The 19,912-nt window shown below is 32.2% G+C and overlaps 1 protein-coding gene and 1 pseudogene across 1 annotated transcript; both read right to left on the bottom strand.

Moving 5' to 3' along the window:
* LOC109350388 lies at positions 846–1,750 on the bottom strand. The gene is made up of 3 exons (XM_019591629.1): positions 1,430–1,750; positions 1,038–1,160; positions 846–928 (listed from the first exon to the last, which is right to left on the bottom strand). Exons 1-3 carry the CDS (start codon positions 1,590–1,592, stop codon positions 846–848), a joined length of 369 nt encoding a protein of 122 aa, XP_019447174.1. The 5' UTR covers positions 1,593–1,750.
* Positions 1,963–19,912, bottom strand: part of LOC109348809 — a 29,149-nt pseudogene continuing 11,199 nt past the window's right edge.

Here is a 19,912-nt window from a genome sequence, read left to right as displayed (position 1 = left end):
TGAAGCAACATTTGTTAACTAAACCAACATCAACTACATGAAAAAAAAGAACTTTACACCAACATCGTAGTTTAAGGAAAATCTCATTATTCCCACAAATAAAGAAATTGCCTCAACATACTTTCAGGGTTTTGGGACCGAAATTGGGCTCATGAAAGATGTCACTTTACTTAAATCAATTATAAAGAAATACAATTAAGAGAAAAGATAGAGATGTGCCCAAATATAGCGAGGTACCTACAAGAGAGAACACAAACAGGCTTGAAAGGAATCTCAATTTGCTTTGTGCAAGCCTTTTGTCAGTCCTTATGAACATCTTTAATGACTTGGAAATAGTCACAATTTTGCTAAGGCATGGCATTGAAAAACTACTTAACCGAAATGATATAACATTGGAGAAACATATCCTAAATGTACTACCTGATAAAGGCTTTCATACCGTTCAGAATTTAGATTATGAATGTACTGTCATTGCAATTAGGTGCATCAAAAGCTCAAATATACCATTCGAAACTTACATTATAAACAAAGAATTTATAATGACAGTACAATTAGGATCATAATAATATCATCAAAGCTCAAACATGAGCAATCCAAAATCTAAATCGGGAATGTAGAGTTCAAACTGTCATTGCATTTAGAGTATCAAAGCTCAAGTATACCATTCTGAATAAAAGAATTAACAATGCATTTGGCATTTGTAGTTAGGGGGTCATCACAACACAACATCTATTTCTGCATTTGGCATTTGACAGAAATGTAGGAACATAAATGTTATTTCAAAAACTCATGTGCTTGACCAAAACAAGATACGAGTACCACACATAATCTACTAATAAAATGATCTACGGATATTGCCTCTCCTCTTTTGGAGGCCAGTTCATTATCATAACCAATAGAAACTTGTTACAAGCAATTATCCCATGCACTAGAGTAAGATCTCATGACTAAAATCACAAGGAGCATCTAACATAGTACTGGCCAGGTCAATGTCCAAAGAGAAAAATACTTAAGATTCAATGATATTAAGGACCCACCTTGACCGTAACCAACATCTGTATCTATCCGAGCATATACAGCAAGAATATCCCAGAGTTTTGACAAGTTCTCTTTCTTCTCATAGAAAACCAGTGTCCTATCAGTGCAATCCATGTCAAGACCTGAAATGTGTTTGCCAAAAAAGAGTCATTCACCATGTAAATTATATAATGGTGGTGGGATTATACCTTAATACATGAGCTAAATTTCAAAGAGAACACAGTCAGAATTTTCCTATTGCAGTTTGAGAAATCCAAATAAAAAACAACTTAGTCTTGCCATACAAATGTTCTACCTAAATTTTTGATATTATGCATGGCCTCAAATTACTAAACAACATTTAATAAGAGAAATATATCACAGTGCACTGAGAACCTAGATATTCACAAACCTATTTGATGAAGAGTTAACATCCACTGGATTATTTTCTTGTCTGTCACCCTTTCTACATTAGCACCAGTGCTTGAAGGCCCCATGGTACTACCTGCATAATTATCTTGAGTTGGTGCAACCACTCCATTGTTATCCACTGCATTATTACCTTGGTATACCATCTTCAGTAATTGCAGGTGCTGTGATAAATTTACCACTTCCCACAAGAGGAAACAAATGGCAGCATTCTTCCTTTAATGCAGCATATTTCAACCTACCAATATAAACATATAAGTGATACAACTAATGAGATCTATCAGATTTAGAATTCAGAACAAGAAGTCTTAAGTTGTAAAACTATCATGTATTATTATTCCTGCGTGTTCGAGGTGGAAGAAATTTTTGCTATATTTTACAAGGCATATGTCAAGCATAAAAAATGACTTTTAAATACTATAGGATGTACTTGGCATGATTTTTTTATATATCACGCATGTAGTGACATATTATAGCCAATCCATTTTTCTTTTAACAGAAGAAACTAGCCTTAGAGATTGTATGAACTTAGAGCCATTTTCAATTTTTGTAACATCTAATTCAAATTTTATGTTGAACTCCAGTACTGTGTCCAAACATAGGACCACCATGCAGGAAGTAACACATTTCTTGTTCCAGGGATAAAAAATAGATCATGGGCTATACTTGGTGCTAGGGTTTCTTGGCCTGCATCATTTACAAATTACTTGTATAAACAAAATATAAAACTATATATGAAAGAGAAGGGGAAAATGAAAAGAAATATGAAAGCAAGCAAGAAGTTACATGAAAAGGCAGACACAAGCATTGCTTAGCCATAAATAATGCTGGAAGATGTCACAAAAAATAATTATTTATGATCTAAGAGTTAGCTAGATTTCTTTCAATACTAGTAGGCTTTTATTACTTATTTTATATTTTGTGAAGAACATATCAAAAGACAATATCATGCCATATAAAAAGATTGATGCATAATGTGTCTGACCACTATAGTGTACATTTTTCTGCCCATTTAAAGTTTTGGAGATTAAGGTGATGTCTTGGAAACTAATTGAAGTCCAGAGGAGGACCCATGCACTAAACATGGAAACTTGTATACTATTTGTGGGATCAATCACTATGATCAACTGCTTCCTAAGATGCAGTTTTGGTTACCTTCTCATTATATACAAACATGAACATATGGAAATAATAATAAATAAAAAAGAAGTTCTAGTACCTTTTTCAAATATTTCTTGTGAAGTTTCAGTGCCGCAATGCAAGCTTTTTTGGCATCTAGATTTCCATTTACATCATTCAATATCTAAGAATTAAAAGAGAGGAGCAAAGAAGGAAGTTAATGAATATGAAAAAAGAAAGCCAAAATTTTATGCAATGTAACCAGTTTAGCTAGTAAAAAGATCTCTCTTTGATCTTTCTCTTGTATTGGGTGTGCACCCCTTGTGCTCATTTTAATGCAATTTTCCTTATCAAAAAAAAAAATGTAACAAGTATAAGGACAACTTTTATCATGAAATAAAATGAATTAACCCTTAGAATCAGAGTGATTGCTCCTTACAATTTAGTGCAGACTTAAACTTGAAAGGTCACATGACTAACCTTGACAAACATCATCTAGGCCTCGCGCTTGCTGAAGCAGTATTGCACTTTTTTCTTTCAACACACTAGCAACAAGGAAAACAGATATGGGAAGAGGAGCTTCTTCACCATTCTTTGCTCCATTTTCCATGTTTTCTCTCTCGAACATCCCGGAATGACGTATTGATTTTAATCTTCCTTTAGATTCCTCGGATTTTTCTTCCTCAGAATCTTCATATATATTGAACAAGTCCGGATCATATTCTAGAGCCCACATCATATGTTAAATATTTCAAGTACTAGTTATCACATTCACTACAAACTGTTTCCATAGAGAAAAATCATTATATGCAATCATAAAGCATATATATATATATATATATATATATATATATATATATATATTAATAACAGAAAAGATACAGAATACAACCAATAAATCTATCATCAATGATTTCAACCAACAAGTTTTAATAGAACATAGTGTAAAGTTGAAAGAATAACATGAGTTATGACATAAGTATTGGACATCAAAAGGAGAATTCTCGACGAAAAAGAAACATTAGCATCCGAAAAGTGAACACATAGTCACCTCCACCAATATGCTCTGCACCCCAAGATTAAGACAGTTACTTGTTACTTTCCAATTCTCACAAATCAAGTAAGAATAGTGGCAACAAAAACATAATAAATAGAAGGAAAGTATTAGGACTTGTCAAATGACAATATAACAGTGACCATTACAAAACTTTGGCCATCATATATAGGACTGTAAACTAGATGAACTGAAGTGATAAACTATGAACTGGTTTAAGTATAAGTGAATAGCCAAGGCCTAAGTACAGGACTAAGAAAACTCCCCTCCTAATGATTTCTTTCATTATTATTTCTTAAAATAATCACCAAGAACTACATACAGTGGAAAAAAATTCTATGCCTCACTTTACCAATGACCATAAATAAAAATACAGAAGGACGGATGCAAGGAAGTACCTAAATGTTCATAAAGTTTTGGATCAATTACTTGAGTAATCAATGCCAAATTAGTTATAGTTGAGATAAAGCAAAATGTAGTACAATTTGTAGCTATAAAGAAGAATATTTAACTGATTATATGGAATGCTAGTGCAGCCACTCTTTAAATACATTACACTTATAAGCCCCTTCATTATTATATACTCAAATACATTATAGAATTTCTACAATTTCTTTATTTGGATACATTTCAAAGAAATTTGGGCTGATTGATTTAGTTTTGTAATAGGATTATCTAACTAGGTGTTCTTAAAAAAAGGAAACAGCAGAAAAAACACAAGCATAAGATCAAACTTGGACACTAGAAAGGAGAATACATCTCTGGTCAAATGAAGGGATTCTCTAAAACAGTAGAAATAAAAAATTAGTGTCATCACAACTTAGGCCTGATTTTGACAGGGATGTACACTATGCAACTTAAACATGCTTAGAATATTTAATGAGTGAACAATGATTCCTAAGGCATCTAGGGATAGAACTTTATCTTGGAACCCCTAAAGTCCAAATTACAGTACAAAATCCCTTGAAACCAATCACATGCAAGAGGGAAATTCCAATAACAGAACAAAAGAGCCCTTTGTGTTTTTGTTAAGCAATTTCATACCACACATGATTAAAAATAATTTGATAAAAAAGTAAATCATAAGATCAAAATTTACCAGCCTACGCATTAGACGCTCAAAACACCAAAATGCATCAGCTTCATCATTAAGAAGTATTATCATAGGGGAGTATAGGTCACTCATTCCTGAAAATAGTATCATGTTTAAACCAGAAGCTTACATTAGTTGCAAATGATAATTACATTTAATTTCTTAGAATATTGCACGTAAAGCAGAAGTGAAACAATATGTAAATGAGTATGCCCTATATAATCTCTTTTCTCCATAAACAAACCCATCACGTAGTTGGTTCTCTTTTCCTCTTTTGGCCCAGATTTGTCAGCTTATTTTATTTATGTATTTTTTGCTCCAGTCAAAGACCAACTATACCAAAAACTTGATCCGGTGCAGGCCAATGAATAATTTTATATCTCTAAAATGCCCCCTCAAGCAAGAATCCTTTGGGATTGAATTATAGACAATGCACATACTCACTTTAACTTGAGCTGAAACTTAATTTAATAATGAAGAATATGAATGGCAAGGATCAAACTTTTGTTTTCTTGATCATGAAGACCTTGGTACTATCACAAGACCAACTCCTAAAAGCTTAAGCCATTAGTTGCATGCTCAGTAATGGTCTTATATCTCTAATACTTTCAATGGAAAATAATTTACATGGTTTAATAATCAAGCATTGACTGGCCTCTTAAAAGAAGTGACCAAATAACTGATAGAAATGTAGGAACAGTTATGTAACTTCAAAAACTCGATGTACTTGACCAAAACAAGATACCAGTACCACACATAATCTACTAATAAAATGATCTACGAATATTGCCTCTCCTCTTTTGGAGGCCAGTTCATTATCATAACCAATAGAAACTTGTTACAAGCAATTATCCCATGCACTAGAGTAAGATCTCATGACTAAAATCACAAGGATCATCTAACATAGTACTGGCCAGGTCAATGTCCAAAGAGAAAAATACTTAAGATTCAAATGAATTACTCAGTTAAGGACCCACCTTGACCGTAACCAACATCTGTATCTTTCCGAGCATATACAGCAAGAATATCCCAGAGTTTTGACAAGTTCTCTTTCTTCTCATAGAAAACCAGTGTCCCCATCAGTGCGATTCACGTCAAGACCTGAACTGTGTTTGCCAAAAAAGAGTCATTCACCATGTAAATTATATAATGGTGGTGGGATTATACCTTAATACATGAGCTAAATTTCAAAGAGAACACAGTCAGAATTTTCCTATTGCAGGTTGAGAAATCAAAATAAAAAACGACTTAGTCTCGCCATACAAATGTTCTACCTAAATTTTTGAGATTATGCATGGCGTAAAATTACTAAACAACATTTAATAGGAGAAATATATTACAGTGCACTGAGAACCTAGATATTTACAAACCTATTAGATGAAGAGTTAACATCCACTGGATTATTTTTTTGTATGTCACCCTTTCAACGTTAGCACCAGTGCTTGAAGGCCCCATGGTACTACCTGCATTATTATCTTGAGCTGGTGCAACCACTCCATTGTCTGCATCTGTTTCTAACAGAACCAACGGATATTGAATTGGTATACCATCTTCAGTAATTACAGGTGCTGTGATAAATTTACCACTTCCCACAAGAGGAAACGAATGACAGCATTCTTCCTTCAATGCAGCATATTTCAACCTACCAATATAAACATATAAGTGATAAAACAAAAGAGATCTATCAGATTTAGAATTCAGAACAAGAAGTCTTATTGTAAAACTATCATGACATCGAAGATGGATTACCTTCATTGTTGCCTTATCTCTTATCTTTCCTCAAACATACTCTTGGGAGCAAAGCAACCAAGTAGGAATTCCCAAACTTCTCCTCTAAATGATGGATGGATTCCCTGGTTTTAAAAAAAATCAATGAAGACAGTGAAACAAATTGTTCTTGGGATTCCTTGCTACACATTAACTTTTTTCTTTCCCCCCTCTCATTCTAACAACAAAAAGGAAGGTTCTGTAGTAGTGTCCTTATGGCTACTGATATCATTATTCGGTATACTCTATTTCCCACTTTTAGACATACAAAAATCGTTCTTGTGTCATTCACCTTATAGCTTATGCTTTTCAGAGAGATGGTTCATGACAAGATACAATTTCCAAATGCACCTGATTACTATGTAAATGAAGTATGAAAGTAAAATTTAATATCCTCAAACATATTGAAGAAGCATTTTTATTATAAAAATGTGATTACCCCTCGGTGAATTCGGCTTAGAGTCTTGCCTATATCCAGATACCCTTCTGGAGAAAAAGCAGCATGCCACTTTCTTGCACTTAGTGTCTTACCCGCCTGAAGTTCATATTGAATTTAAAGAACATTATATTAGTATTACAAGATTGAGAATCAAAATAACTTTTAAAGTTATCATCCAAAAGCGTATGATTGTCATATTTATGGCACAAACTATCTAGTTAACTAATATATGTGATTTAGTTTTCACTATTTCTTGACATAAATATCCAACTAGGAAAATTAAGAGTTAGATATTTGTCATGATCTGCAATAAACCACCATGTGCAATTTATCTATTTCTTCATTTAGATTTACTTCTCTAATAAGTCATAAACCTATCCACCAAAGCAATCAATCAATTCAATTAATAACCAGCTGATATGCAGCATTGGCAATTTCTATGCAGTGAATTCTTGTCTGCAATTGAGGTTTCATTGATTGTAGGTCAAATTCAATGACATCATTGAATTGAAATTCAGCACAAACACAAAACAACTATCCTAGAATGCCCAAATCAGATGTATGAAAGAGAAGACAACCCTAGATGTTCAAATGCATAACGAGGATCACAAAAATCATGGTTTATAATCCAATGAAGCAAACTACTTAAGAAACACGTATTTGAATATACACATATTTGAAGATACACATATTTTAAAAAGAAAGAGGAAGCATCAAGATTAACAAGAGTATTTCACTTACCATAAAATGGAAAATAACACAAACATGCATAGAGAGAGATGGCACATAGGCATAGATCTCAATACAGTGACATGTGATATTATTGTATCATTTTCTTCAAAGATTATTTTTCCTTTCAGTGACACCACAATAAAAACTTCATAATTCATCCTAAGAAATTCTTCCAGAGGGATATAAACAAGCTTAGTTTCTAGGAAGAGTCAATCAATTAGTCCTAGTCAGTCTTTGGTTAAATGTGTCTGTTGCAAAATTAGGTAAACCATGACAACCTTCTTGCCTGCATTATAGAGCTACATATTTTGCACTAAATGACTAAATACCAAGGATTTAGTGAATGGTGGGAAAAAAGTCCAAATTTTACCTTGCCAATGGGGTTGCTTAATTTGGAAAATGCTTCCACTTGCAAAAATTCTGGCAGCACCTCTGCACTTGAAGCAGCATAATTTGAAAGCCTTTGCATTAACTGAGACAGCACTCTCTTGATTTGAAGCATAAAATTGTCAAGGATGTTGGCTTACTTTGTTTGTTTGGAACTTGGAACGACTCGAACTGTGAGTTTCAACTTCTATGGCATCAAAAACTCAACAAGGTGATGCTCACTTCAAATGATCAGATTGCTAAATTGACTACAGAAAATTAAGGGCAAAATTTATTAGATGCAGGTTGTATAGCTAAGACAAAGAACAAAAAGTACCTCCGATTATGGTATGAAGTTATAAAAACCAACCCAGGAGAATTTCGGAGAAGAATGCCAGTGGAAAAGAGGTTATCATCAAAGAACTAATATAAAAAGAACCAATTAATTAGTTCAATCCATAGAGGAAGGTCAAAGGTGACAAATAACTAACAACATAGAATCTCAAGATCCGAGGAAGTTCAATGCATATTGGAGTCACACAATACATCAGCCCCTGGAATAATTGTTGGCTGTAAAGTGAATATGGATGAACCCCAACTCCCATGTCAAACCTAGCACCGGAAAATAGAAGCCACATAGAATCTCAAGGTCACATATGCATATAAGCAGAGGTTGTTATGCATTTGTGCTTAATCATTACCTTCAACAAAATCCATGACAATACTATAATTTCATGAACACAGTCAATTGTAAAATGAGAAGGCTCATTTTTTCCACATGCTTGGTGAAATCTAGAAATAGTTGAATCAGTTTTTGTAGTGATATAAACTTACATCGCAGTCAAGTTTATTCATACAACACACTCATCTCATGTTGTGAAGCATTGTCAGGTCCAAAACAATAACCCACCATTCATCAAAACTATAGCTTTCCGGACCTATCCATTACTATTTACATATCCAATCAAAGTTATGATAATTCTAATGAAAACCAATATACATATCAATAAACCCAAAAAGCATTAGGTTTCATAGAAATTGGTTGATTAAAAGCCTTTATAATCAAATAAAAATAAGATGGTCGGTATCTAATACCTCTTACGTTTTGGAGTCATCAGTAAGAGTGACACAGGCACCAAGTTTAGTGGCAACCAAACCAGGCAAAGAGGTCTCAACACCAAGCTCAACATACTCGACAGGAATTATACTCCCCCTTCATATTCTCAAGGATGAAGTTTCAGAATCATCAACATCTTCCATGAGTTTCAATATTCTATTTTTAAAAGGGCGATATGCCATGCAGAATTATAAAGAGAAATAGTGGGGAATATAATCTTCCAACTTTACAAGTAAACAACCTCAATAGTTACACAAATTTCAGTTATCCTTCATAAAATTATTAAGATGTGCACTCTCAAAGCCAAAAATACTCTATTATTACATAGAACAATGAGATTATATGCCTGAAACTCCAACCAAACATATTATTATTAGCATAGTCCGCATATATGAAGAGAAGTAACATCAACAACAATATCTAACTTCTCTTCCTTGAGTTTCATAGGGATATTCCATTTCACTCTCCACATAATCAAACTAGACTACACAAATCCTAATTCATAAGCTGAACTTAATTGACCTAGTGGCTAGACAGAGTTAGATAGAAGCTGGTTACACAACTCCAAAAATATGTGAAGGCATATATACAATAATAACTACTATTACTCTGTCACATGTATGATCATTTGTTAAAGTCATCTCCTACAAATATAGTGTCTTCAAAATCATGTTCATGAAGCTTACATTTATAAATAACTTAATAAAACTACAAGCTCAATTTACAAATTTGTATTTCTAAATGAAACCCAAAAATGGCAGTAGGTGTCAGGATACAAAAAGAAACAGGTTTAACCTCAGAGAATGTCATTGGAATTGTCTCTTCATTTACTCACATGACACAGGACGAACTTGTGGCACACTATGCCTCGACCCTCATGTGGCAAACTATTGACCCATTTGTCAAGGCAGGGCATTGAAAAGCCACTTGGCCGACCTTAAGAAATATGAAGAGACACATCCAAATAGTATGACGTGATAAAGGCATCAAGGATGAAACATGCCATACAAAATTCAGTTTATGAATAAAAACTTCATATTTTCATTGCAATTAGTTTATTATCAAACATAAGCACACCATCCAACATAAACATTACGAAATATGAATAGTCATATTGTCATTGCAATTTGGCTTTTCAAGCTTCAAACATACCATCACAGTTAGGGGATTAAGGGACACTACTTACATACATACAGGCCATCCACTAGATGGAGAAAATTCATATACTTGATAATTGCAATGACCTCTATCTGTGCTTGCTTCTGAGCATGGTGTAACAGGTTTAGAAATAGAATACTAATGTCTAAGGGTGAGCCTTAGCACATTGGAGAATGTAGATTCAAATCAAAGAAACCGTCTTTCTACTGACCAGAGTAAATCTCAGTACATGTATCGTCCCCAAAGCCCATCATGTGGGACAGTGGGAGCATCATGCACGCACTGGGCCACCCTTTTTTATTGTTCATGTAAACTGTCATTTTTTCACATTATGCTGAAGCAGGAGATTGTTTTGCGGTTGATCTATGCTTAGTCATTCCTAGTAACAAGAAAATTCAACGAATTAGTAATGAGTAATGGCATTGTGTTGATCAAAATAACAGTTGATTGTAACTATACATTCTAAATATATAAAAAGTAGTAAGTTTATATTCTGCTATCGAAAAAAGAAGCATAAATAGTTGCCTATGTCCCATGCACTGAGGATTAGAATACTTCTCCATATCTATGCATTGATGACTTACAGGTTGCTGAAAGGAGGGAAAATATCTTGTGGAGTTGTTCAACACAATTGGGAAACAGAATGGAGCCAAGGCTTTTTCTGCGGACGACATCCCATTTGGAGACCCTTTTGTATACAAGCATCTTGGGAGCACGGCTTCAGTAGGTCGTTATAAAGCATTGGTTGATCTACGCCAGTCTAAGGTATCATAACAAACTTTCTATTCTATGTTTTTGAGTAAACCTAGTTAAATATTTCACTCGTGTACTACATACTAAATTCGACATACCACAACATATAGGATTCCTTATTAAAAAACTTTTACAATAATAATATAACAAGCGATGAACCACATATAAATATTTTAATATATATGTAAATGTAAGTAAACCATGCTTATTCAATATACTATTTTAATATAAGCTAAAAGAATTTTACTTACATAATCTTCTCTTACATAGTAACTTATTTTCATAACTCATTCTCATGAACCTAAACAAGTAAAACAACTTTTGAACTCCTTAGCAGATGGTAACTTACATACATACATACCATCCACAGTTATGCGAAGTTTCAAACACAGTTAAGAGATTAAGGGACACCACTTACATACATACATACCATCCACTCCGCATTTATGCTTATACAACCTCAAGCATATCATCCTGATTTTACACAGGGAATTCAATTGCAAATATATGGGATTATGGGCCAGCCAGGAAAACTAGGATCTTATTCCCATTTGAATTTATAGGCAACTAGAGTCAGGCATACCATCCGATTTCAAAACGAGAATGACAAAAATCATGGTTTATAATCCAATGAAGCAAACTACTTAGAAAACACGTATTTGAAGATACACATATTTTAAAAAGAAAGAGGAAGCATCAAGATTAACAAGAGTATTTCACTTACTATAAAATGGAAAACAACCCACAAGTGCATAGAGAGAGATGGCACATAGGCATAGATCTCAATACGGTGAACATGTGATATTATTGTATTATTTTCTTCAAAGATTATTTTGCCTTTCAGTGACACCACAATAAAAACTTCATAATTCATCCTAAAAAATTCTTCCAGAGGGATATAAACAAGCTTAGTTTCTAGGAAGAGTCAATCAATTAGTCCTAGTCAGTCTTTGGTTAAATGTGTCTGTTGCAAAATTAGGTAAACCATGACAACCTTCTTGCCTGCATTATAGAACTACATATTTTGCACTACATGACTAAATACCAAGGATTTACTGAATGGTGGGAAAAAAGTCCAAAGTTTACCTAGCCAATGGCCTTGCATAATTTGGAAAATGCTTCCACTTGCAAAAACTCTGGCAGCACCTCTGCACTTGAAGCAGAGCATAATTCGAAAGCCTTTGCATTAACTAAGACAGCACAGTCTTGATGTCAACAGACGGCTGAAAAACAGTGACAAATCAGACAAGAAACTGAGTGACAATACCTACTGGATTTGCAGCATAAACTTGTCATCGATATTTTGGATGCAATGTTTAATGGTACAGAGTATGTGATAGCCACCGTCAAACATGTACTTCAACTTGTCAATTAAACCAGAGGGATTGTATGCTTAACTACTAAAACCATGGCAGTCAACATGAAATGGATCCCATGATGGGCAAAGGTTACTTTATTTACCAAAGTAATAAGGGTCAACTAGCACACAAAGGCAGATCCTAGTTCATCTAATCATGTTATTGTTTCTGTGTGATAGACCTGCAATATTATAAATCTAAAACGGATTTGTTAAATCGCTGAGGATGAGATGAGTTAAAAGGGAAAAGCATTTAGAGGGAAACTAAGTCCACTACTTCTCAATATATTAAATACATCATTTCCAATACAAATTCATGGTTCCTTATCCTTAGGGTTGAGTTAACAGAATTCATCGGAAAAATAAGACATAATGTAAAATGCATTGATGCCTGTAACATAATCTGCAAATAAATGCAGCAAAATATGGTTAAGCTGGCTTCCATAGCACCAAAGTTCTACCTGTTATGATCCATTTTCTAGCTATGGCGCAAATCAACCCTTACAATTATCGCCATATACAACTTAGGGGGAAATGAACTGTATTATGCAGAAAAAAACCTGTAATGCAAATCAATCTTATAATTTAGGGAATATGAATTGTATTATGGAAAGGGCATATGCCACAAATTAAAACAAGTAGAGCTATAGAATGGAAACCAGCCTACCAATCCCTTTGAAAGGTATTCACAACTTTTGCAGGTAGGGAGATAAGCCCAAATGTCCATGATATAGTTCCCAATATTATGTTTAAATGGAAGATAATTGTAGCCCTGATCAACTCAGTCCAAGTATAAGTGACAATTAATGCAGTTCTGATCCCAATCAAGTATGCCAGTTTAAGTAGAGAGAAAAGCCTTGTTACCAAGAGTATTATGTTAGCCAATAGCTCGGAAATCAACACCATTGATGATAGAAATGAGTGCTCTTCCTCCTTGATCGTTACATGTGTAAATGCTCCGTGCAGTTGCACTGATATAGTTGGTCACTGCAATATCAATAAGTCCATATCAAAATTATTGTAGATTGAACAACCATGGTGATAATAAATAAGTAGGAAAAAATTAGCAACAAAATTAGTTAAAAATAGAACTTCAGACATGCCTTGGGAGACAGTGGCTCAACTATACGACTCTATTAGATACAGGAATTCCACCTCACAGTACAAGTAAATAGCTTCGGAGAGGAAAACTTGATGTGTTTATCACTAAAAATAAATGTATTGAAATTCAATTTTTAGCAACTGTTCTTACCAACACTTGAATCAAAACATAAATACCAAATATGTAAATCAAGATTAGATCATATTTGAAGATGAGCAAGTCGCACAAACTAATCTTACAATTGATTTAATTGTGTAAATCTGTAACACCAGACACCGGTAATACTTATTGTGTGACTACTTATTGTCATACCAATGTTTCATCACTTTCGCTAAAAACCCTGAAGTTGATAATACAGCCAAATGTGGGAAACAGAAAGAAAGAAACCTTTTTCAACTATACATGCTTACGTATTATAAACGAATAACGAAGCATTAGGGACATCCACGAAAAATCCAAATTATCTGCTTTCACACTTTGAATATCATCATGACCTATTTAGGGATATCATGGCTGAAGCATACCATCCCAATTTACAATATGAATAAAAAATTCAAATCACAATTGAATTTAAGAACCCAAAGGCGCAATTTTATCTTTCCAGCATCATGATATTACAATATGAAAAAATATTTCATAATTCATATTGCAATTTCATATATAGCCATCCAACAAATTAAGGTCTCATTCAGATTTTCAAAATATAGCCAACTATACTTCATCTTGCAAGCATTATGCAGTTTTCATAGCCCAAACCAAACTCTTGGGTTTGTAAAGCCAATTAAAATTTTGGTTCATCAAAATCAAACATTCTTGAATAATCAAGATTCAGATTGAAAACACTCTTGGATTCTTGAATAATCAAGATTCAGATTGAAAACACTCTTGGATTCTTGAATAATCAAGATTCAGATTGAAAACACTCTTGGATTCTTGAATACTTTTAGGGTTTTGGAACAGCGTTTGTAAGATCAAGAAATACACATTTTCCTTAAATCAAATATACAGTGATTCGAAGATCGAAAATAATGTTTTAGAATAGTTACCATGGAGGACTCATTTTAATAAAAGAAAAGCACCAACAATCCATTGTGGGAGTGGCTGCAAACAGAACAGAGTGTGTTTATGTCTGGTTTATGTGGTGTGAGTTTGTGTGTTGAGTTACTATCTTTTAATTTGATTTGAGTGTCTGGTTTGTTGCACTTTCCTTGTAACTTTGGAACTGAGATTGTGGGTTCAGGAACTAGGGAGTTTAGTTGGGTGGTTGTGGTGGATTGGTGGGTACCGTCCAAAGCTGAAGCAAGAGTTTCTCAATAGAGACATGTCATTGATAAAAGGTCGGAAAGGGCACAACGAAATCAAGTTCTATCTCTGTATTCAACCAGCGATTCAGACCTTGCAAAAATTATACCAAGATTGATAAAGGGTCAGTCAATAAGGGAAGAAAGAGTTCAAATTTATGTTCAACCATTGTTTCAGGCATTGCAGAATAATCATTCTAAAAAATACAAAGATTGGAAATCGAGAGAAGGAAGAGAGATGTGTGAGTGTTGAAGGGTCGGAAAAGGCATAAAAAAATCAATTTGTTTCTTCTTTCTCACTATCGCCAAAATAACAAGAGGAAAAGAAACACAAAAGAAACAACTTTCCAATATCATCGTAGTTTGATCAAAATGTCATTACCACCACAAATGAAAGAATTTGTCTCAAGAAAATACAACAGTTTTGGAACCACCTTAAGAAAGATCGAAATCTACGAATCATTGCAAAGTGTAATGACGATGTTTGTTTACAGAAAACCGGAGTGTTGTATTTATAGAGGGAAAAGGGCAACGTTCAGACGTAAAGGTCACGCAACATAACATTGGGCCTATACTAAATGGGCCTATATTAAATGGGCCTCTACTAAATGGGCCTATGTTAAATGGACCTCTATTAAATTGGTCCTCTATTAAATGGGCCTCAGGTAAGGGTTTATTAGGCCATTTACTTTTCACTTCTTGTTTTAAATTCATGTTATTAAGTTTTAATTCTTACTCATATTATTAATTGTTAATCCTTATTATCTAATCCAATGCTTAATCCTATCAAATAATAAAAAATAGAGTAATTACATTGATACTTCTTGAGTTTTAGTGGAATTACAGAAATCATCCTTCACTTTTTTACACATGTATAAACCCATAATATCTGATGTCCCACAGTTTGTGTCACTCTGTGTGGCATGAACTTGTGATTCGTGAGAAAAAATATATTTAAGATAAATTTAATTAGTAAGTATTTTTCTGAACAATCACAAGCTTATGAAACATGAATTGGCACAAAATGTGAGATAGCGGATGTACTCCCCTAATTTTTTTATTTTCATTACACTGACAACCTTGCACATGAAATAAGTCTAATATTTCAAATAAAAAAATATAGTAAATACACTTTAGTTAAACAAAACATGATATATTGTGGAGACAAATCTAAATAATATATGAGTCAATAGTTTACTATTATTTTTTGCTCATTACGATATAGTATAAGAGCGATTTGAACAATATCTCTTTAAAATTGTTGATGCATTTTGTAATAAAAAATAATAAATATACATTTATTTGTATATTGTTTGGATTTGTCTCCACAATATAAGATGTTTTGTATAACTTAATTATATTTATTATATTTTTTGTTTAAAATATTACACTTATTTCTTATGCATTTGAGTAACGTAATAAAAGTATAAAAAATAAGAGATTTGTGTAGGTGTACAAAAGTAACGAGTGTTTTATGTAATTGTACTAAAATTCAGTGGATGTCAGTATAATTTACTCTTAGAAATAATATTATATATACTAGCGTGTCGGCAGTCACTCCGTGTCTGCCGACCCGCATTTTTACTTTTTAGTATTGAATATTTAATTTGTATATATTTCATTTTAGAGAATTATATAACTTTTTTCGTACATGATATTATAATTTTTTGATAAAAATACAAAAATGAATTGTGATAATTATGCCATGGGTTTTAATTGTCGTGCCTATCAACCCGCTTCCCTATCGTTTGAAATGTATAGTTTGTATTTTATAAATTCAAATATAATTTTTTGCGCTAAATTTACGGTTGAATTTATTCAATTGGTCTAATATTCAATTTTTTAAATACACTTTTAAAATAAGAAGATAATAAGAATAAAATNGAAAATAATATTATATGGTTTTTTGGTAGAAGTAAAAAGATATTGAGGGCAAAATAGGAAAACACAAATTACACCATGATGGGTGGTTATTTTGTGTTTTCCATTTATTAATAGTATAGAAGTATAGATAAAAAGATATTGATGGCAAAATAGGAAAACACAAATTACACCATGATGGATGGTTATTTTGTGTTTTCCTTTTATTAATAGTATAGATATTGAAATTAAAGTTGTAGCTCCCATTACCTAGGTGATGTCAAAGGGTTTAACTAATCTTAATTTTAAATATTATGCCTTTTTCTAATTTCAACTCAAGTTTGTTATTTTGTTGTAATGAGCTACATTTTGTTCAAGTACATTTTACTTACCATTAAGTATGTCAAAAATATATAAATTTAAGTCATTTAATTTTTACATACCATGATAACATATTTATGATTATATTATTTATTTTAAAATATAAATTATGACTATATTTAATTTCTAATTTTTTATTCTATTATTAGTTTATGTGAGTTTTCAACTTATATGTCAGATCAATATCCTTAATTAATTAATTACATGTAATATTATAATTAACTCATTCAAGATACCACAATATTAAACTTAAGTTTTTATGACAATTACAAGTGAATTATTAGATTTTATGTCAATATTGGATATTATATTAGATGCCAATTTATGTTACTAGGCGTTTACTCAAAAAACTAAAAATAATAAAAAGTATATAATAATGTTAAAATAGATCGTCCAACACATTTGGTTTGTACTTTGACTCATCTAGCTTTTTAAACTTCTCTTTAAAATTAATCTTGCATCATCTTATCAACCTCATATTTTCTATTTTATAAATGTTAAAAAATTTGTTTAACTGGGGTTTAGAAGTTTGTAAGTGATTTTGGGTTGATTATTACAATTGTTTTTATTTTTATAAGAAAATAAAATAATTAAGTGTAATCTTAAGGCTAGTGTTCAAATGAATAAAATATTTCTAGTGATGAAGGATAAAATAGGGAAGGAGTATTTAAAGGAATTTGTATCTCCATTTCAAATGGAAAATTAGTGAAAATGGCAATTATAGACAGCAAAATAGTAATAGTTATGAGGAACTAGATACATGCATAGATCTAAGAATGGATACATTTTTATGGGAAATTTGGATAGACAATATATGGGTTTTATACATTTATGTTTTATTATTAGTGTTCCTCAACAACAACAAAATCCAAGTGTATAGTATATTATATGTCGATTGTATATAAATCAATATATTACTAGTATATAGATTTTATACTCGTAAAGAAATAGTGAGAGACTATGAAGTACGGATTCGTCAAACACCCCTACGTGTCGGCGTCCGACACGTATCCAACACGGATACGCTCGGATTCGCGAAAGATACGTATCCATAAAGTATCCAAAAATTAAAAAAATAAAATAAAATAAATAAATATTAAGACACGTATTCGATTCGTTTTTAATAAAATATAGGATAAATGGATTCGTTTTCAGCAAAGTATAGGATATATAGATTCGTTTCTAATAAAACATGATAACATAGATTCGTTTTCATTAAAATAGGATAAAATATATTTGTTATAGAGGACAATGATTTTATGATAGATTCGTTTTTATTAAAATAAAATAAGATAGATTTGTTATGGAGGACAGTGATTTTAAATTTCTATATTTTTTACTTTGAATATTTTGATTTACACTTATAATTTTATCATATTTTATGTTTTTTTATTATTTTATATGCATATCCTTGAATGTATTGTATCATGTATTTTGGAAAAAATACGTGTTAACATATCGTATCCGACACACATATCAGTATCCGTGCTTCATAGGTGAGAGGTATGTTATATTAGGGAGCATATATGTTGTCCCATACAACATATCACTTTATATATTATTGTTTATGAAAAATTAAAAAATGTATTTAAGTTGAATATTTAATAATTATTTATTTTTCTAACCAATCATAAGCAGTGATACACGGGGTGCTATGCTCTTCTAGTACAGAAGATTTTTCAGTTAAAGATACAACACAAAACATAGGTCAAGATATAGACTAAATTTAAGATTCCTTATAGTACAAGTTTTGGGATTGTTTTCTTGAATAAAGCTAATTGGTTAGGGATATGGAGATATATTCATTTTAGGACACATGATCCTTATTCATAACTAGGTTGAAGTGTCAATGACAAGAATAACTGGATGCACTCTCCGACCTTTGCCCATCCTTTTGGGAGTTTGGTTGGTTTCTAAAATTCTAGCATGTCTTTAACAAATGATTGATACAAACAAGAATATTTTTAACATGTGTTTATCAGCATATATTTAAGATTTTAAAAAATATTTTGTGAGAACTCTCAAAAATATTAAAAATGTCACTTCTTATAAAATATTAAGCCTATATCCCTAGATACATATTAAAAAAATGGAGGAGATCTCCTTACTCCTAAAGTAAGTTAGAAACAAATAATCTACATGTTTAGTTATTTATTCTAGAAAAATCTAATGATTCGAATTAGTGAATAAATGTGAATATTAGATTTTTATAAAATAAATGACTAAGATAGATCCCTCCCTTCCATAAATGGAAAACATTATGACTATTACTACCTCATTGGGCCAGAGATACAAGATCTACATTCTCAAGATATAGCTCCAAATATGATGAGTACATTCACTCCACTTGGAGCTACACAAAAGCAAAATCTTAGTCTAACCAGTTTTGTTCAGACATTTCTGATATCACTATCCCAAGACAAGGCCTACATATACCTCACTATAGTCTACAAGCATCTTATTATTAGCCCGTAAATAGAATTCTATCATAGAAACCTGCAAGAAATAATTATAAGCACATGTAGACAACACAAAATAGCACGATGCAAGTACTAACTTAAAGTTTCATCATTTCAACATTGGGTCAGTAGCTGTCACACCATTGGGTCAGTTATTATCTAGTAATACAAGTGATAACATGCAAAAAATAAACAGAATCAAACACTGGTTCAAAGATTAATTAACAATAAGAAAGTGAATACAAAATGAAAAGGAATGAATCACCGATTCTAGGATATAAAGTTAGATACTATTGTGAATAGTATAGAATAAGATATTTCTTACTTTGGTTGGTTGGAACTTGGAACGAATCGAACTGTGAGTATCAACTTTCAACTTGTATTGCATCGGAACATAACGAACATTTT

Source organism: Lupinus angustifolius, chromosome LG06 (genome assembly GCF_001865875.1).
Source record: "Lupinus angustifolius cultivar Tanjil chromosome LG06, LupAngTanjil_v1.0, whole genome shotgun sequence".
Lineage (NCBI taxonomy): Eukaryota > Viridiplantae > Streptophyta > Magnoliopsida > Fabales > Fabaceae > Lupinus > Lupinus angustifolius.
The sequence above is the reverse complement of the archived record's forward strand: the minus strand, read 5'-3'. Positions and strand labels throughout refer to the sequence as shown.